The following is a 22,053-nucleotide window of genomic DNA, read 5'->3' on the forward strand; positions in this document are numbered from 1 at the left end:
ATAGGGTATATGGTAGTAAGGGTCTCATGGAAGATAATTCTGAAAACGGTAAACTAGTGTCGGATTATGGGAAGCATTCAATGTCAGGCTGGGTGGCAGAGGTGCTCATATTTTATTAGTTATGTAGTGAGGAGTCATGAAAGGTTTTTACAGTGGGATGGGAGAACTGACAAAGTTGTCTTTTAAGAAAGTTAATCTGGTAATTGTATGCAACATGGATTAGAGTAAGGAGAGACTAGAAATAGAAGTAGGTGACCACCTTGGAGGAGTGAGGCTGTAGTATCATTGGCACTCCTGAAATGCCATGATTTTCCTACCAATGAACACAGGTCTCCTCTCACTGGGATCCTCTTCAACTTTTAAGTCATTCTGCTCCTTCAGCACTCAGCTCAAATGCCATCTTCTGTAAAGCAGGCCTTTTCTAGTCTTCCCAAGTGCCCACCCCCACAGCAGATGCTAGAACCTTTCCTTTGAAGGTTATTTTCTATCTACTCTGTCTGCATCTTATATGAATCTATGAATTTAGAATTACATTATCTCCCCCCATTATACTATGAGTTCCTTGAAGGCAAAGGCTGTTTCCAACTTTCTTTGTATCCCCAGTGATTAGCCTGTCATATATTAAGCGTTTAATAAATACTTCATTAATTCTGCTAATTTACTGGTCTCCAAATTTCAGGTCCCCAGCAGGGAGAAGATCACAATGCTTCCTTCCCTATTCTCTTCCCCTACTATGTGACTGCCTTCTGGGCAGTTAAAGAGAATTTAAATGAAATGAAAATATGCAGTTGTGGAGAGTGGGAAGGGAGATGGGTCCCAGAGGTTGACATGGACAGAAAGTTCATTCTCTTGCATTTTACAAAGTGTTTTATACTTAAATCCTATTCTTTTAGCATTAAAATTCATCAGCCATCCTCTTTAGTTCTCCTATAATTGAAATGGTCTTAGTTTCAGTCTTAATATTCAGTTCTACTGTCATGCAGTTGACTGGCCAAAGCTGTTGTTGGTAACCTTTGAGAACCTTCTCCCCTGGCCCTTCCTAGAGAACAGAGTCTTTTTTTTTTTTGGTCAGGCAATGGGGTTAAGTGACTTGCCCAGGGTCACACAGCTAGTAAGTGTTATGTGTCTGAGGCTGGATTTGAACTCATGTATTCCTGAATCCAGGGCCAGAGCTCTATCCACTGTGCCACCTAGCTGTCCCCTATAAAGAGTCTTAGACTCAGAAAACTTAACTTGATTATCTCAGCTTGTTTCACCTTGAATGAACTGGTGAGAAAAATTATTATTTTTCTTATTATATTGATTATAGTGGATTTCTGCTATTCAGGGCCAATCCCTTTTCTAAAGGCATTTAAACACTAAAGGTACTTCCATATTGGGGTCTTTGGTCATGGAAAGAACCACTGACCTCAATTTATTATCTGCTAGCCTAATTAATAAATTGATTATTATTTAGCCAGAAACTATGTCTCAGACTTTTCATTCATCACACTGGGCAAGGCCTTAGACTGCCTTTTCTTCTGCTCTGTCCTCCATTCCCAAATCCCCATATGACATCAAAGCAATTATAGCTTCCAACAACAAGCTTATCTTTTGATCCCATTATCTCCCTGATGGGAACACCAGGATAGCTACTCAGTGAACTGTTCACAGCCATCTCAAATGATAGCATAGACAAGGTCTTAGAATTCTTGTTCCCTTTCCTTTTTTTTTTCTTTTTCCTTTAATCATAGTTTCATTAGTGAAGAGAACTCCCCTCTGCCAAAGCAGATCAGCAATTGTTCTGTAATTTATAGTCTTAGAAAATTGCCTAGGGGCAACTGAGAGAGGGGCAGACTAGCTCCAGGACACATAGAGGCAGTATTTGCCAGAGGCTGCACTTGAACTCAGGTCATTGTGACTCTGGCTCCCTAAGCTCCACACATCTCACTACCTCTTGGCTCCCAGTTTCTATTCACAATTCTGCTTCTGCTTTGTGAAGACAGCTGTCAATGTTCCTTATTATCTTTTAATTTCCATAAAGGGGTAAGGTGGGGGTGGAGATATAAGGAAAAATCTAAGTGATGGAAATCACTGTCACATGGTGTAAGAAATCTACCAGCAGATGGCTGGTCTCAGGGGAGTGGGGAGAGGCCCTTTACTCACTGGGGTTGTTTGGCTGGGAGTCCATTGGAATCATCAGTTTGGCCCGAGTGGCTCTTCGGGCTGCAAGTGATCGCTCTAGTGTAGACATAGTGCTTCCAGCTTCTTCAGCATCAGGACCTGAAGAGAACCAATACATCTGCATGAACCATCTCACCAAGTGGCACAGCTCTTTACTTTGCCTGATCATTGTATCAAAATGTCAAGAATTCCTTTCCTTCCCCTGCCTGAGATCTCTGTGGTCTCTACCTTAGCCAATAAGAATTAGAGCATTGGTTGAGGCCCAGAAATTTTAAGCAACTTGCCTAATGTCACACAGATCATATCAGCAGCAGGACTCAAATCTAGGTCACCTATGGCAATAGAGGAAATTTCCACAGTGAGAGTTCTCCCTATTGATAAAATTAGAGGTCTAGACAAAACAAAATAAACTCAAGAACTGGAAGACATCTATCACGCATAATTCCCTTCTGTTCCATCCATTCTTCAAGTATTTGAAGATCTGTCATGAGCAACAGGGTTTAGACTGGCAATGTTTGGTTCCAGAGGTACCAAATGTAGCAAAAAGGCAAATGTAGGTTTGTAGGAAAAATTCATAAACAATCAGAAGTGTCCAAATCTGGCAAGGACTGCCTGAGAGGTGGGTTCCCCCTCATTAGAGCTCTTAAAGTAGAGGCTGAAAGACTACTTGTCAAGCATTCATTTATGTCAAGGAATTCCTTAATGAAAACCCCTTTCAGGCAGGAGGAGAACTAGAAGACTGATCATGTCCCTTCCCATTCTAAATTCTGACTCTGTGATACTAGAGATGGTGGCATGAACTTGGAGAGATTAAGTAATTTAAGTGATTTATCAGGTCATAGAGATAGTAAAATGTCAAGGCACAACTTGAACCCAGATATTCTAAATTTAACTCTGATATTTTTTCTACTACACCATACTTCATTCGAATACACCTTTTCAGACTTAAATATCAACACCCTCTGTTACTAATACAGCATTTTAAAATAGCCGGAATGTGTAAGTTTCCATTGCCTGCCTACACATATGAAACTAAACCTGTGTTTATGTTAAATCAAAACATCTGGCCAAATCAATTAGTTCAATAAAGTGTTGAATCCACAAATATAAATTAATTTGAAAACTGGTTATCCTCCATCATGTAATTAATGCTTGACTTAATTCAACTTTTTTTCCCTTCTTTTGTTCTTATGGAGGAGTAACAAATACCATCAATTGCTACATGTTTTTCTCAGCAATGTCAAGAAACCAAGTTCACTGATTTTTCCCACCAATGAATTAAACAATCAGCTATTTCTTTTGATGCATAAATACAGTCTGAGCCTTTCAGATGTTTAAATTTTAATATGATTTTTGTATTTACTAGTCACAATATGACTCAATTAATGTTTCTTCAGGCAATATGAAAGGAGCAGAATCTTTCAGTAAAATTGTCAACTATGACTCAGAAATCATACTATCAACCTTGCTTAGGTAAATATGAGTTTCTAACTGAAAGATCATAATGCAATTACTAGTTAAAACTCATATTTTCAGGATATAATTTCATTCATTCATTTTGTTTTCTTTCTCCTTCCAAAGTTCCCCCAGAATTAGAAATGTCTCTATCAAGTTGCTGTCAGTTGTTCACATGATGTATAATGCATTTATAAGGCGCCTGACCAGCATATGGCATGAAGTTCTTACTCTCCATTCCTTTTTGTGTTTTTTCTCTTTCTGTCTCTGTCTGTTCACATTCTCCTATGGTAAATTCATTAACTGCCATGGCTTCAACTACCACCTCTATGTAGATAGCTTTCAAATTTCTTTCTCTAGACCTCAAACTCAAAATGACTAAAAATCACATTTATTATCTTACCTTCTAAACCTGCTCCTCATTCTTATTACCTTTATCAAGCTTCAAGGGATGCCCCTGATTCTAATATTTTTGGATTTGATGAATAAGTTTATGTTCACAATATCTTATTATTTCTTGTACTTTAATTTTCTTTCCCCACTGATCATCCTTTCACATATTAAAGACTCATTCCGTAAGTTTGTCCTTCTAATGACAGTGACAAAAAAAACTGTATCTCCAACACCTTGACCATTTTCATAGCCATTCTTTTTATGTCTTTCTGGAATCATTTGTATAGAAACATCACAATTCATATTTTAAAAGAGCAATTTAAATACAGTAATAATTACTTTTTTTTTCTTGTAAGCCTCTCTTGCTGCTTATGTTTTTTTTTTTAATTTGGCAAATGTTTTTCTAGGGGTCATCTAAGTACATCCAAACCCTAAAGTGATCTGCTCTTTCTTTACCTTTTCTTTCTTTCAAATTCTTCTTCTTCTTCTTCTTTTTTTTTTTTTGGTAATAACACCATCTAAGTGCCTCTTCTAACAAATCAACTGCTTGATTATATTTGCTATTATTCCATTCAACTTTGTCATTTTAAGTAATCTATAGGCATATCTATACAAGGTCAAAATTGAGACATTTTAAAGTCTTGGTTAATTCAATCTTTTCTGGTTGAAAAGTTTAAAAAAGGCTAAACTGGATAGTAAGTCTCAATTTAACTCAACCAAGCTATTTAAAAACATTGAATTTTGCCTAAGTGGTTCTTCAGATGAGCACAGTTGAGTAGAAGTATGATGTAAGGGAATGACAAACAGGGCTTAGAAACCAAAGTTTTGACTTTGCTTTTTCCATCTTGTGTGACCTTAGACAAGTTGATACACCTCTTTTTCTCTTCCTCTCTACCTCTTTCTCTCTATCTCTCAATCTCACTTGATCTTTTGCTCTCCCTAAAAATAAATTTAATTTTGGAAACTTCATATTTTGTCAAATATTGAAGAGACACTTTTAAAATCTTTATGAAAATGAAGAAAATGGAGGTTTGCTCTACCAGTGTACAATGTGTATTTTTAAAATGATTAATGCCTTACTAGTCCCTTTCCATCCTGAATTTTGCCTGAAACAAACAAATAAAAAACAACAATAAAGTAGAGTTAACTGACACCCTATATACGAACACGTGTTACTCAGTTTCCCACTTTTCAATAAAGGGAGAGAGGATTATGTTTTCTCATTTCTTCCCTAGGATCAAAATATGTCATTACAATTAGAGACATGGCTTTGTTTTAATTGCTATTTTCATGTATATTACTACAGTCACTTCATATAATCTTTTGTAGGTTATACTTATTTCATTGTATATCAGTTTGTACTAATGTTACAACATTTACCTGAATTTCTCCTATTCATTGTTTCTAACAATGCAATAATATTCCATTAATAGTTCAAAATTTGTTTCCTTATTCCCAAAGTTATGAGCAATCATTTTGTTTTTTAGTTCTTTGCTAGGGTGAATATTTTGCTGTATTTTTTCCCCTTCCAACTTGAACTCTTTGGACTATGAGCCATTACTGGGACCAAAGGGTATCTACAATACAGTTATTTTTCTCATATAATTACAAACTATTCACCAGAATGATTAAACCAATTCATAGTTTAATTAACAATTTTTAAGTGCGCCTGTTCTCCCTTGAGCCTCATCAATACTGACTTTTCTGATTTGGTGGATCATCTTTTGCTACTTATTTATTAAAAGATGCCTCTTGGTATTGTATATTTGTTTTAATTTTCTATATATCTTGCATATCAGACATTTATTTATCTGACATATTTTTAACCCAAATAGCAGTTCTTCATCTTATCCTAGCTGCATTCATTTTGTTTCTCAATATGAGAAACCTGGACTTTAGTTTTCTTTTCTGAACCTTAGTTTTCTTGGTTGTAAAATGAGTCAATGATACTTGCTCTACCTACCTTTCAGGGTCATTGGGAGGAATACCTGAGATGGTCAATGTGAAAGTTCCTTTAAAACAAATTCAAATTTTAGAAATCATACAATCTGAGTCCCAGAAGAGTTAAGTGAGTTAGGGAGGCAACGTAGCCTTACGATCCTATAACTTGGGTTCAAATTCTGGCTCTGATATTTACTGTACATATGAAATTTGACATCACTTAACTTTCCTAGGTCTCAGTTTCTTCATCTGTAAAATGAAGAGTTTGGGCTTAATAATTGCTAAGGTTCTTTCCAGCCCTAAATTTATGATCCTATATTTCATGACTTGCCTTAGATCAGACAACTCAGAAGTGGCAGAATAGGTTTCTGTTTCTGGGTCAAATGGTCTTTTAACTGATGGGGAGTGGGTACTGAAGGAAAAGGACTTCAAAAAAGAACCTTAGGTTATGAAAATGGGAGACAGGTTGAATGGTGGTACCACTAAAAGAAACAGTGAAATCAGAAGAAGGGATGATTTTAGAGCATAAGATAAGCATGATTAGGCATGCATTGAATTTGAGATGTCAATGGAACTTTCAAAGGGATGTGTGTGTGTGTGTGTGTGTGTGTGTGTGTGTGTGTGTGTGTGTGTGTGAATTTGGAGCTCAGAGGGCAGATAAGGCTGTATACCATTTGAGGAACCCATGGGAGTTAATGAGGTGGTAGCAGGAAAGATTATGGAATGCTGGTTTATAATGGTCTTCGCTGTAACAGTATTTTTCTGCATTCTTTTAAGCATGAGGTCTCTGGGTATGCTTGTTATAATTAAAATATGCAAATGATTAAAATATTTGACATGCATAATACAATAGCAGCCACTCATCCCTTCATCTTACTCTGAGACAAACAGATGTGCTTTGCCTGATCTGTGGTAGGGTCAGGTGATCTTTTGATTCAGGACACTATGTTTTTGCCTTGTTAATCAAACATTAGCAACTATGGGAGGCAAAGCACCATCAGAATAAACACCTGTATCTAATTAGGGAGTTAGGGCATGTCCATACATACAAACGCAATGCACGCATACACACACGCACACATACACACACACCACAAACCCTACTGCTTTTTTCTTCAATGCTATCCATGTAGACACAGTCTATATATAAAATCATTTAGCAAGCATGTTGATAATGAGATTGCATGTGGGAGAAATATCATCTCCAGAGTAATCAAGGCTCAAATTGCATAGTACTCAGCATTTTCAGACCTCCAATTTCCCTTGAATGCTTTGAAATGAATGTACAAAAGTTTCGCATCCAAATCTCAATTATCCCCATAACTGGGGACAAAAATAGCATAGACAATTCATTTTTTACAGAGAATCCCCAAACTCATTTGAGTCAACAGTTATACTGCCAGATATACTTTTACCGAAGATGCTAAGAGTTATGATTTCTTGATCTCTATCCACCATGCCCAATATACTTGAAAGTATAAAAAAAATTGTCAGAAGACAGGCAATAGGAAAGAGAAGGGCAAATCTGAACAACGTAACAATTAGGTTGAACAACAATCCATTTTTGAGACATAGAGAAATGAATGCAAATTACTTAGAAAGTAATCTAAAGGGGATTGTTGTTAAACAGGTAGCGAAAATCCCCAGAGAATGAGAACTATAAGCTTTCAGTGAGCTCAGTGGCACGATCGCTTACCTGAATGGGACGTGCTCTTGCTTCCCAGCTGTGTTTCTGATTGGCTGTGGCTGACTGGCGTGATGTCCTGGCAACCCTGGATTGGTGAATCCCTTCCTGCCGGGTCTGAGCCAGACGGCTTTTCAATGTTCTTCATCTCCATTTCTTCATGATGAATCCAAAGATCAGGAGGCCGTAGGTCTTTTTGGCTTCCCTTCCTTTTACCAGCACTATGGGTGGCTCGTTTCCTAGGAAAGGAGTTGTCAAGTGAAGATCAAACCCAGTATTCTGCTGCTCCCAGAACAATTAATTCAAATCTTTCCATTAGCTGCCATCAAAGAAACAAAAGGACTCTCTGGGGCTGGCTTATGAGATCCAGGAATCAGTGAACTCGGATTTGGCTTTCTTTTCTCTTACCCCAATGTAGACAAACCATATTGTATAAGATGTCATATTAAACCTCCAGAGTCTCACCTTTTATGCAAAGGACTTCTCCTCCAGTATTACCTTCAGGCTCATCCATGAAGTGACAATAGGTTAGACATTCACATGCCAATCCTAGGAGCTCCAGCATAAAACAGCCACTGGCAAGTTCCTCTTAGAAGATAAATGGAGTAACAGCTTTGAAAGAATGATGGAAAGGAAAGGACAGGATTTGTGCCAAAGGCTGGAACTCAAACAAGAAGGGATCCTAGTGTTCCAGTTCCCCAACTGTATGTTCCATTTAAAAGCTTGCTCTCAGAAGGGGAAAAACAAACAAAAAGCACCTAGTATAGGGTTGTATGGAGAAAGTTTATACAGGAAATAGTTTATTTTAATTATTTTGGGCTATGATCATTTACATTTTAAAAGACCTTCTTAAATATGAGCAGCATTTTTTAAAAATGGAGAATATAAATCCTTATGTACAAAATCAAAGCAAAGTAGCAAAATTTGGGGAAGGGTATGATTGTCCTTGATACCTACATCCAAAAGTTAAGGACACACTCTAAATGCATCAAGATCCTCTTAACAACCCATTATAGCTACATCATTCATAAATCTATTTGTCTAAACCCTTCTTGAGCCTAAATACATTTGCAATTTTCATTTCCTCTTATGTAGAGTGAATTCCTAACATTCACCATATAGTATATAAATAAATGTGAACTTAAAATTAAAAATAATGTTAAAATTATTTTTGCATGTAATTGGGAAAAATAAAATGTTATTTGAAAAAAACTGTGTGTACTTTTTTGTTCTAAAATACCTTTCAATTTAAAAAAAGTGTTTACTTATTTGAGTATTTCAGAATCTTATAAACTACTCCATATCTTCCCTTTCTCTACTCATTCTGTTTTTACAAACTATTCTATCCCTATTTAGCATCTGCTTTATGCCCCTTTCCCAATCCCTCCAAGCTAGAATCATATGACTTTGCGTATTAATGAGACTATGGGGTGCCCTGGATAAAGGGTTAGACTTGGATTCAGAAAAGCTGTCAGTTCAAATCCCAGTTGTGTAACCAACTAGTACAAGTCACAAACCCGCTCTAAGCCTCTGTAAAATGATTCTGTGGCAGCTGGGTGGCAGAGTGGCCTGGAGTCAGACTCATCTTCCTGAGTTCATATCTAATTCTCAGACACTTACAAGCTGTATGACCCTGGGCAAGTCACTTAACCCTGTTTACCTCAGTTTCCTCATCTGTAAAATGAGCTGGAGAAGGAAAAGGCAAACCACTCCAGCATTTCTGCCAAGAAAACCCCAAACTGAGTCATGAAAAATTGAACACAACTGAAAAACAACTGAACAACAACAAAAATGATTCTGTAATAACACCTGTTATACTTACCTCATAAGACTATTATGAGAACCTAGTGAAATATCGTATACAAAGTTCTTTGTAAACCTTAAAACTCTATGTAGATATCAATTATTATAGATCACAAGTAGATTACCTCCATTCTTTAGCCATTTTAATAGTCGATCTCTAAGCATAGTTCTTTACATATAGTATATGTTTAATAAATATTTGTCCAAGTAATTTATTGGCTCATATCTAGCATATTCCTGACCTGGAGTCAGGAAGACCTGAGTTCAAATTCCGCCTCAGACACCATGTGATCCTGAGCAAGTCACTTAACTTTAGTTTGTCTCAGCTTCCTCAACTGTAAAATGAAGATAACTATGGCACCTACCTTATAAGGTTGTTGTGAGGATCAAATTTGATAACACTTGTAAAAATCACTTAGCCAGGCAAACAGTAAGAACTATATAAATGCTTATTCCCTACTCCCTCCTTCCCCTTCACCCTTTTTTCATGAAATTTAACAATAAACATTAGATAGGTGTACAGATACAGCTACACCATAGTTTTGTACAGTGAAGGGATAATATTTTCTGTTTTGTCCTCAATACCTTTGCTGATAATTATCTATAGCTTTTGATTTCTTGGCTGCAGGGCAACACCTTGTCAATATCTTTTGGAATTTCCATAATGACTACTGGATGCTTTTTCTAGAGCTACACATCTTTTCTCATAAAATTTGACAGTAAAGTTCATCTTCTAATTTTCTCTCTTCTTATATGTGGAACCTTCTTGAAGTTCCCGATTGTTAGCTTGGTATTTCGTTTTTAGAATTGCATCACCTAAAAACCTAAAGATTTTATTATTTTCTATCCCCTCCAAATTCTATAAGACCATACTAATTTATTAGCATAGCACTTAACCTCAGAGTCAGTATAACTCCCCTCAGTCTGGCTCCCATCTACCTTTCCTGCCTTATTTCATACTACTTCCTTTTGTATACTAGACCAATAGTACAGTTGACTTCTCTTAAGTCAATAGTTCATGTTGAACTCCAGACATTCACACAAAATATTCATCATTCCTATAGAGCACCCTTTCCTTGTTCTAGCCATTATAGAAAGATATATTGATCTATGCCCCCAAAGTTATTAATTGTGGATACCCTTTGACTCAATAACATTACTAATAGGTCTATATCCCAAAGAAATCAAAGAAAGGGGAAAAGGACTCATATGCATATAAATATTTACAACTTCTCTTTTGTGGCAGCCAATAACCCGATGTTAATGAGATTTCTATCAATTGGGGAGTGGCTGAACTGGTTATGGTATACAAACAAAATGGGATACAGAGAGTTTAACACAGTGTCTGGAACATAGTGAACACTTAATAAATGCTTGTTGACTGACTGTTGTGCCACAGGAAATAAAGAGATGGTTTCAGAGAATCCTGGGAAGACTTGCATGAAATGATGCAAAATGAGCAAAAGCAAGAGAACAATTTATACAATAAAAATATTGTAAAGATAAACAGTTTTCAAAGACTTAAGAATTCTGATCAATGCAATAACCAATCATGACTCCAAAGGACAGAGCATGCTACCCACCAACTGATAGTGAGGTAATGGACTCAGGTATGGGTGCAGAAAAAATTTAACAATGACCAATGTTGAACTTTGTTGGTAGAGAATAAGTAAAAGTTTTACAAGGATTTTCTCCTTTTTTCATTTTGTTTTAATTGGGGAGGGGAGGTGTTAGGGCTTGTTAATTGAAAAAGTAAAAAAAAAAAAGAATTGGATTATATTTTATTTTTGAAACTATAATGTAAGTAAGGATTCTTATCTTCTTTTGAAGCTTCTCTGAGGAACCTTCCTTGCTTCTCCCAAATGTTAGTCTTTAAATCCTCCTCATTTATCTTTTTGTTATATTTATTTGTGTACATGTTGTATCCCTACTTAACTCAATCCATACTCCTCTGTAGAAAATATGCCTGGCATACTACCTTACATAGAGTAGGTCCTTAACTGTGCAATGAACTGTAGTGACAGCTCCTTATCAGAAGCAATAAGCAGTATTTTATATAGACAATTTTCCTCAAAAGTAATTAGCATTTCTATTTGAATTTTCAGAAAAAGACCTTATTTAGTATGATTGCAATATTATAATCTCACTAATTCAAATAATTTGGTGGATATCTATACAAATTAGCAAAATGATAGAATTATAGAATACTTTTAAAGAAACACATTTTATTTACTTTCAAGTGTATTTTGTTGTTAAGTATTTTTTCAGTTGTGTCCAACTCTTCATGATCCGATTTGGGGTTTTCTTGCAAAAGGTATTAGAGTGGTTTGCCATTTCCTTCTCCAGCTCATTTTACTATGGATGAGGAAACTGAGACAAGCAGGGTTAAGTGACTTGCCCAGGGTCACACTGCTAGTAAGTGTGTGAGGCTTCATTTGAAGTCACAAAAATGGGTCTTCCTGACTCCAGGTGTGGCCCTGTATACATTGTGCCACCTAACATCCTTTCAAAAGCATACAGCATAGTAAATACAAATTAGCTAAATTTTTTCTCAGTGAAGCTCCTTTGGAATCTTTCTAGTCTTAGAATTATATTGTTAGAGTTGAGGGGACTTAGAGATCATCTAATCTGACCAAATTTATATTTTTACAAATGAGGAAACTGAGGCGAGGAGAAGTTAAAAACTTAGCCAAAGATACACATCTACTTTTTTTTTCTTAATTGTGTAACTTTGGGTCAATCACTTCACCTCTGTATCTCCCAGCTTCCTCATCTCTAAAATGAGAGTGTCAGACTAAAATGATATAAATCTAAGGTCTTTTACAACTCTGACATTCTACTCCTACAATTCTAAGTGTAAAATGCATCATGAAGTTCATAACCTAAATATGCAGAGACTAATAAGAGTAGTAGGAAATATTTCCATTCTCTCCAATCCTTATTTAACTCAAGAGCCCTGAGCAAAACAAAATTTCAAACCCACCAGCATTTTTAAACAAACAGATCATGCAAACCTCCAAGTGTTGTTGTGAGGATCAAATGAGATAATAGGGGGAAGCTTTTTGAAGGAGCCAGAGGATATTTTCCAATTGTTCCCATTCATATACAGAGTTCATGCTTCCACAGGCATGCTGTCTGTTTCAGAACTGAACTAATTTTGTTTTCATCTGAATTATTCAGATTGTTCCAAAAGGTTTTGTTGAGTGAAAAAAAATTGAAAAAAATCCCCCTTCTTCCTCTCATGCTTCTCCCAGCACATCTCTCTTTCTCATGTCTTTATTTTTTTTAAAAATCATCCTATCACAGTCAACTCACACCCCTGCCCTCTGTCTGTATTTTCCTTCTAATTGCCCTAATATAGATAAAGTTCTTAGGAGTTACAATTATCATCTTCCCATGTAGGAATGTAAACATATTAAACTTATTAATTTCCTTATGATTTCTCTTTCATATTTACCTTTTTATGTTTCTCTTGAGTCTTGTATTTGAAAGTCAAATTTTCTATTTGTCTCTGGTCTTTTCATCAGGAATGCTTAAAAGTACTCTATTTCATAAAATATCTATTGTTTTCCCCCAAAGGATTATAGTCAGCTTCAATCTTTGTAATCCTAGCACCTTTGCCTTCCAGAATATCATAGTAATCCTTTAGTATATCTAGGATATAGCATATATAATATCCTTTAATGTGGAATCTGCTAAATCTTGTACGATCCTGACTGTGGCTCCATGATATTTGGATAGTTTCTTTCTGGCTGCTTGCAATATTTTCTGTTTCACCTGAGAACTCTGGAATTTGGCTATATTCCTGAGAGTTTTCATTTTGGAATCTCTTCCAGGAGTTGATCAGTAGACTCTTTGAATTTCTATTTTATCCTCTGGTCTAGAATATCAGGACAGTTTTCCTTGATTATTTCTTGAAAAATGATATCTAGGCTCTTTTTTTTTTATCATGGCTTTGAAGTAGCCCAATCATTCCTGAAATAATCTCTCCTCAATCTCTTTTCCAGGTTAGTTCACTTTCCAATGAGATATTTCATATTTTCTTTAATTATTTTTCATTCTTTTGATTTTGTTTTATTGTTTCTTTGTGTCTCATGGAATCATTGGCTTTCACTTGCTCCATTATAAATTTTAAGGAATTATTTTCTTCAGTTAGGTTTTGTACCTCTTTTTCCATCTGGCCAATTCTGCTTTTTTAGGCATTCTTCTCTTCAGTGGATTTTTGTGCTTTTACCAATTGGCCAATTCTGTTTTTCTAATATTTTCTTCAACATTTTTGTGTCTCTTTTACCAATCTGTTGATGCTCTTTTCATAGTTTTCTTGCACCACTCTCATTTTCTTTTTCCCAATTTTTCCTCTACTTCTCTTATTTGTTTTTTTTTTAAGGCAATTGGGATTAAATGACTTGCCCAGGGTCACACAGTTAGTAAGTGTCAAGTGTTTTGATCTGAGGTTGGATTTGAGCTCAGGTCCTCCTGACTTCAGAGCCGGTGCTCTATCCACTGCGCCACCTAGCTGCCCCTCTTATTTGCTTTTTAAAAACCCTTTTTGAGTACTTCCAGGAATTCTTGTTGGGCTTATATCCAATTATCATATTTTTTTTTTAGGCTTTGTTTGTAATTGCTTTGACATCATTGTCTTCTTCTGGGATTGGGTCTTAATCTTCCCTGTCACCATAGTAGCTTGTTATGTCAGATTCTTTTTTGTTGTTTGCTTATTTTTCCAGCCTGTTTCTTGATTTTTTACTTCATGTTAATGTTGGGCTCTGCTCCTGGGGTGGAGGGGGCACTGTTCCAAGCTTTAGGCCTTTCATGATGCTGTTTTCAGAGATAGCCCTAGGTGGTCTGTAGGTTTCTGGTTCTTCCAAGGTGGTATGACCTAAGGAGAGTGTGGTCACTGCTCCCTGGCTTCTGCTATGGTCTTTACACAGGAAGGGACTTTGTTCACTTGAGCCACCAATTTGGGATGGGGACCAGGTCTCCTGCTCTCCTGCAGCCACAATTGCTAGTGTTCCTCTCTATCTTGCAATTGAGACCAGGGTCCCTACTCCCTATGAGCAACCATAAGCATTCCTTTCTGCCCTGGAATCCTGATTAGAGCCCCTGGTCCCCTAGGGCCACAAGTGCTATTGCTCCTTTTGGCCCTGGGACTGGAAGCTGGAACTGTGTATGGACAACGCAACAGGGTCCTGAATCCAGTGCAAGCAAATGGCCCCCTGCAATCTCCTTCTGACTATTTGCCTGAACCCTTCATTATCAATGGGTTAAGAGCTACAGAAGATGCTCTGGCTGACAATATAACTGCTAATACAATATTCTGTGTTGCACTTCTGGTCTAACTATCACCCTGGTGAGACAGAACTTTCCTGTCAACCCGCTAAGTTGACAAGGGTTGGAAAATTGTTTTACCTCGACTGTCTGTTGGTTCTGCTGCTCCAGAATTTAATTCAAGGCATTCTTTTACAGTTGTTTGTAGGGAAGTGTGGGAGAGCTTGGCTGGGTGTTTCTCTGCCATCTTGGCTCCACTTCTCCAAATATTTTTTAAACAATCAATAATTTCATAAACACAATGACAGTAAAACAAAATTTGTGGGATGCTGCCAAAACTGTACTTAGAGGAAATTTTACATCTCCAAACATTTACATCACCAAAACAGAGAAAAAGCAAATCAGTGGATTGGATGTGGAATTAAAAATAACAGAAAAACAACCAATTAAAAATCTCCAATTAAACACCAAAATAGAAATCCTGACAATCAAAGGAGATATTAATAAAATTAAATGAAAAATGTTAAATTGATAAATAAAACTAGGAGCGGCTTTATGAAAAACAAACAATAAAATAGATAAACCATCAGTTAATTTGATTTTAAAAAGAAAATTAAATTACCAGCATCAACAATGAAAAGAGTGAATGCATAACTAATGAATGTGAAATTAAAGCAATTATTAGGAGCTATTTTGCCCAATTAAATGCCAATAAAACTGACAATTTAAATGAAATGTATGAATATTTACAAAAACATTAATTGCCCAGCTTAACAGACATGGAAATTGAATACTTAATCCTATTTTAGAAAACGAAATTGAATATGCCATAAAGAGTACCAACTATATTTTCAGCATGTGAACACTTGCTCTGCTGCTCCATGACCTCTGATATTGAGAATTTCCAGATTAGTCTAAAATGTAGAAGTTTGGAAAAGAAGCACTCTCATATTCCATGTGGATTAACAGAACATACCTTTAACCAGTACTTGGTCATTTAGAAGGAAATAAAATGATTTTTTTAACCACCCTGAAGCTTCCGAGGTCAAGGTTATCATCATCATCATCATCATCATCATTAGTTTCTGTTGCCAATGTTTAGCATGGTACCTTGACCACAGGAGGTACATAAAAATTTGTTGAATTGAAGTCTTCTGACTTCTGAGAAGAGAGGGCAAGGAATCCCAGATCAAAAATTAAGACTCTCATTTAAAAAGGGCAGATAGGCTGGGCTGTCAGCAAGACTTTGTGCCCTTCCACATTAGTATGTGTCTTTCCTATTTGGAACCCAGAGATTGATATAATATCTGCTATACTTCTTTTGTAAGGCTGTTGTGAGCCTCTAAAGTATGTGGTAATAAAAAGTTCTTTGCAAACATTCAAACCCTATGTCAACTTCCCTCATGATTCCCTTCCATTCAGAATGAGTTTTTTCTCTCACCTACCTCTTCCCAAATGCACACTGTGTTTCCTTAGGTGGGCTGTGCCCCTTTCCCTAAGGAGCTTTAACATCACATTAAAGTTGATGTTAGTTGATTTGTCATTTCTCCAAGGGGTACATATTCATAATTTTACTGAGGATTCCAAGAATTATAGTTCCTCAGTTAGGTAAATATTTTAACCCACCAACAACACCCCTTAGCAAAACCACTCTAAGTTAAATTAGTGCTTTCCTTACAACAACCTCTTGAGCTAGGCTATATAAAGATTACTAGACATATTTTACAGTTTAATAAACCGAGACTTAAAGAGGTCAAATGATCATTTTTAAACAGCTTGTTAGTTTTTGAACTAAACCTATAACTTCTGACTACAGGTTCAGTGTTTTCCCACTCCATCGCACTGCCTCACTAACAAGGGAATGTGTTGCTATTCGGGAAGGGTGATTCTAATACTTGTTGTCCTTGGGGAATCTATTACAGCATGTTGGCAAAATCCCTAGTCTAAAATCCTAGAATTTCTACATTCTTTTCTGAGAGTTTGTACCAGTGCCTTGTACTAAAATATCTCAAGAAACGTCTATGTGACACTTTGAAAAAAAAATTCTAATCTAGTCATTAACATTTATCCATTTGACCAAATACATGGGGCTACAACAGCCAAATAACATTTCACAAAGTTCTCATAGATTAACATCTCTCTTGTGGCCTGGAAGGCCTTTCCCAATCTAAAATAATAAAGACAAGAAAAAAGAAAATCAAGCCTAACTTCTAAGAGGGAAAGCCTAGTCCCTTAGAGTGATTATAGAGCATGTAGGATTCTCCTGGAGGGAGAGGATTTAGGGTCAACTTGAATTCATTTCCTCACTTTTCAAATTAACCTATTCTGGGCGAAAACTTTTCCTTGATTTCCTGAGAGCATAAAGCCATCCAACTATGGTCTTGACAAAATTTCTAGGTGTCCCACTGTATAAAGGGCACAGCAAAATTTCTCCAGGTGTCCTTGTGTCATATATGATCTTCTTGGAGGTATAGGAAAATTTCTTTTGGGTCTCTATAACAAAGGGTGTCCAGAATTTCCACTGATGGATCTCTGCCACTACAAGGGCAATTCAAATGTAGTTTCTAATTCACCCCCTCACCAGGACAAGCAGGTTCACTTAAAAATATAATTGATATGGGGTTCCCCAAAATGATAAAGTGTTTAGGGTTGATTACTCAGGGTTTCTAGGCCTGTTTTCCTATGATGTTAGTAAAAATTTAAACATTCTGTCTGGATTCATGACACAAATAATGCAAACATTTTAAGAGTGCTTAAAAGTAAAAAGGGAAAAAAATGAATTTTTATGAACTATCAGTATATTCTAGGAAAATTTAGGCACCTGAATGTCACATATACACAACTCATACAGCTCTTAGCCTCAATACTCATAATAGGTACAATCATACACTAGATAATAGTAAGTAAACATTCAAAGAAAAGTTATGACAAAGAAAGTGGTCTGATATTTAAGGCAACATACCTGAAAAATTGCCTACTTTACAATTTCAGTCTAAAACAGAGAAAAAGAAAAAACTCCTGAATTCTAGGATACCCAATGTATGGAGAATCTTTCTAGTGAGTCCTCACAAATACTAAGGGCCCAATATTTATCTCAGATAAGGCTCCCATATATGAGTATAAGAGATTGATTGAGTCTTTATTAGGTATCAGAGCTTATAGGGTACTGGGTGATTGACTGATTGGCTCAACTTACCTAACCTTACATCTGCATACTTATTATTTGGTATTTGAAAAATGCAACCATGCATTATAGTTAATAATTCACTGCAAAATTTTTTCTTGCCTTTCATATTTGCTGGAAGTGAAATCTTCAACCCTTTGTCATTCTCATTGATAAATCTTACGGATAATTGTTGTGGGAAAGTGCCTGTTTGCTGTGCCTTGTTGTCTTGTTTGTAGCTTATTCACTAGAGTCTTTTGAATAAAACCTTATTTATTTATATTGGCTTCTGACCTTCTCTGGAGATGAAATTAGATGGCTTAGTTGCCTTTGATTTACAGTTAGTGGTTCTTGCCAAGGCTGAAATGCAAATAGAGGTTCCCTACAAATGTTGTTTCTGACAGAGACTGGAGAAGAATTTAATTACCATCTGGAAACCACATAAGGTATGTGTCATATCAAGAAGTCAAGAATAGACACATCTGAGGAAAAGGACTCAAACTAGCACAATCCTTACTTTTTACCTTGCCAAAAATTAATAACATGCTGGCCTATTCTTACTTCTATACTGTTTCCTTCTCCTTGACAACCACCTGTCTAGTTACTCTTGTTGATAGCTAATTTATGTCCACTCCTTTCTCAGATAATGGATGAAAAACATAGCTTGATTAATGTACGTTTTCAGCTGTATTAACACTATTGTCCTCTACTTATCCTACATTTAGGCAAATCAGACCACATTCCCTAACTACATCTTAAGCTTTCCTGTCTCCATACCTTTCTACCTATTATTTGGAGTTGAGTATGCTCCTATCTCTAATCAGAAACACTGTCCATCCATTTCTTTCTCTGTGTGTGTGTGTGTGTGTGTGTGTGTGTTGTGTGTGTGTGTGTATGAGGCAATCAGTGTTAAGTGACTTGCCCAGAGTCACACAGCTAGGAGGTGTAAAGTGTCAGAGGCCCGATTTGAACTCAGGTCCTCCTGACTCCAGGGCCTATGCTCCAGGGCCACTGCACCACCTTGATGCCCCACCCATCCAATTCTGTCTACCATCCACAGCCTTCCTGAATATATCTAGCTGGAAGCTATCTTCTTTTCCCTGAACTCTAATAGCACTTTGTTTCTTCCTCCTGTTATGAATTTATCTCACTACCCATTTAAATATACTTATCATTGAATTTTAGAATTGCAAAGGATGACAATAGCCATCTATTCTAACCTATACCAAAAGAAACTCCCCCAATACTATACTAAAGTAGTGGTTGGTTCATCTCCTACTTGAAGACCTTTACTGATGTTGAGCACATCTCTTCAGGCAGTCCAATCTGCCTTTGGATAGTTCTAATTCTTAGAACTTTTCCTGAAATAAAGCTTCAATTTTCCTCTTTCCAGCTTCAACCTCCAATTCATGCTCTTCAAATAACTTAAACAGTTATGTTTTCAACACATTTCACTGAATTGCCATACATAATACTAGATATTTTGTTCATTTCAGTGTCATTTTAAACTTATTTATTTATACCTTAATTATACCTCATCTCCCTAGCTAGACTTTAAGATTTATGTGAGGAGAGTCCATTTATCACTTATGCTTTTGTTCCCTTTATCCCCTAGTTCAGTGGCTTACTCAGAGTAGGTACTGAATAAATATGCGTTGAAGAAAATTGAAATAACGTGGAATGTAATAACAAGATGAATAATGAGAGAAATGGCTGTTGTTGGTCATTTTCAATCATGCCCACCTCTTGGTGACCCCATTTGGGGTTTTCTTGACAGAGATGCTGGAGTGGTTCACTATTTCCTTCTCCAGCTTGTTTTATAGATCAGGAAACTGAGACAAATTTAGTTCCAGCTAAGTGGCACAATGTATAGGGTGCCACTTAGCTGGAACTAAATTAGAAACTGCCAAGATTCTTGAGAAGTAGTAGCATAAAGGATCAGTCCATGCTATATTTATTGAACTGACCCAAAGTGATGATAAATTCGAAATATCAACTCAAAATTTTCTATTTACATCAAATAAAAGACCCTCTTAAAGTCATCTGCAGATATGTAGCAAAACATCTAGGATGAGAATATCATGCTGCAAGAAGTATAGACTTATTTTTAAAATTAATATGCAGACCACTAAATTCAAGCAACTTCATTGTTACCACATATTATGAGACATATTATGAGGAAAAAGGATGGAATGAAGGAGAGAAACAAATAAGTACATTAGTCAATTTTCCTGGCAAAGGTGTCAAGTCATCATAGAGGAGAAGGCATTCTGTGTTCTTTTCCATGCCTAATCTTGAGGACAGGTATATTTTATCAGATTCATTGACTGTCTATAAGATGGATATCTATACAAAAATATGGATATAACAATTTTTAGCTTCTTTGTATATGATTTCCCCATGTATCACCCAAAGTTCATCTCAAGTCAATCAGCCAGGACTGAATCCCTTCAATTTTGGAAAAAAAAATAACTGGACTTCTTCACAATATAATTTAATATCTGTATTATCTTAAGAGAGGAAGTGCTGTATAGTGTACTGTGAGCTGACTTTAGAGTGAGGACATTGTGAGTGTACTTCCTGATTCTAACATATACTGTTTCACCTTGGACAAAATAATAATCATCTTAGTGTTTCAGTCAACTTTCTGAAACAGCACATTACAGTGGAAAGATTATTGGCTCTGGAGTCAGTGGGCCTGGCCTGGATTCAAATCCTACTTCTAATGCTTATTGCCACTCTGATCTTGGGCAAACCTTCCTCCGCCTCTGTTTTTTTTCATCAGTAAAAGGAGGAAGTAGGACTAGAAGACCTCTGAGGTCTTGTCCAACTCTAGATTTAAGATCTATCAGTTGCAAAGCAATTGCTAAATCTGCTTTGGTAAAGGGAATTCTCTTGCTGGGAATTTCCTACATCAATGAAATTGTAGGTCTGGACAAAATATTCTACCTAAGAAGATTTAGTAGTCTAGCTGGAGGCCACTTTGGACTATACAACAGGGTAGAGAAAAATCAAGGGACGGCCAGTTCAACTTGATGACCCTTCACGATGATATAGCCTTTCTTACATGCTAGGGAACTATCTCAAAGAGGGCAAAACTACCAGAAATTGAGTGTCTCTTTAAGAAGATTCTAATATTATATATGCATGACTTTGTTTAATTACATTGGAGATTCTTTGTTTGGAATGAAGAATGAAAAATGATCCTCGTGGCCAGGTACTCAGAGTGAGATGAGTGTATGATACGTTAGCATAGGAAGTAGCTGTGTGCTACAGGGGATAGATAACTCCATTTGCATTCAGGAAGACCTGATTTCAAATCCTGCCTAAAGCACTTACTAGTTATTTGACTGAAGTTCCTATTCATTAAATGACAATAAAAATAGGATCTCTCTCAGAGGATTTTTTGTGAGGATTAAATTACATAATACATGGAAAACATTTTGCAAAAGCTAAAGTGCTCTATGAATGCCAGTTGTTATCATGAGGACAACGAATTTGTTTTGCAAGTATGTTGTTAAAAAACAGAATGTGATTAGATAGCAGAAGGGTCAGTCCATTGAGCTCCCTCCCCATCCTGTTTTCCAGCTTTCACCTACTTTCTTTGCTGGGCTGAAGAGCGTCTGGTGCATATCACAGCTACAATCACCACCACCAATACTGTGATGACCCCAACAGTGACAACGACGATCACAAGCAAGTTGCTGTTCTTCTGAGGAGTGACACTGCCATGTGGGGGGTGCATCTGTCCTATCGGTGGCTCTGGAAGAAGACAGAAATAGGTAGGCTTGGCAGGTTTGGTAGGCATGGCGGCCAAATTCTACTATGCCAATCAGGTAACTTGTATGACTAAAACTTCTAAAATAGAGTGGGAAACACTGATCTGTGAGAGGAAAAGACCAAATTGCACTATTAAGTGGGAGAAATTTGTGTGCCACACAAACTACTCTGTGATATAAATCAGAGGTCATGGCTTATGAGGAATAGCCTACTTATTTGATGCTTCCAAAAAGAAGCTACTTGACCCCATGTACTCACAATTTACTTCCTTCTCTTCCTTAAGAATCCGTCTATAAAGCACATATAATTTATAATCTGCCAAGAGTATATGAATTCTACTTAAAAAACAGTCATTGGGTTCAGAATAGTATCATAAAGCACAAGATATTGATGTTCCGTCGTG

At 36.5% G+C, this 22,053-nt stretch overlaps 1 protein-coding gene across 1 annotated transcript in view; it reads right to left on the reverse strand.

Moving 5' to 3' along the window:
- The window catches only part of LOC144456543 (netrin receptor DCC-like), an 84,170-nt gene extending 62,492 nt beyond the window's left edge, over positions 1–21,678 (reverse strand). The window contains exons 1-3 of the mRNA XM_078151763.1: positions 21,470–21,678; positions 7,649–7,875; positions 2,146–2,262 (exon numbers count right to left, since the gene is read on the reverse strand). Of these exons, the coding sequence (XP_078007889.1) occupies positions 2,146–2,262; positions 7,649–7,875; positions 21,470–21,678 (553 nt within the window). The remainder of the gene's footprint in view (positions 1–2,145; positions 2,263–7,648; positions 7,876–21,469) is intronic.
- Positions 21,679–22,053: the final 375 nt, after the last annotated feature.

The sequence above is a fragment of the Phascolarctos cinereus genome, unplaced genomic scaffold (assembly GCF_003287225.1).
Source record: "Phascolarctos cinereus isolate Bilbo 61053 unplaced genomic scaffold, phaCin_HiC Scaffold_4;HRSCAF=312, whole genome shotgun sequence".
In the NCBI taxonomy this organism is placed as follows: domain Eukaryota; kingdom Metazoa; phylum Chordata; class Mammalia; order Diprotodontia; family Phascolarctidae; genus Phascolarctos; species Phascolarctos cinereus.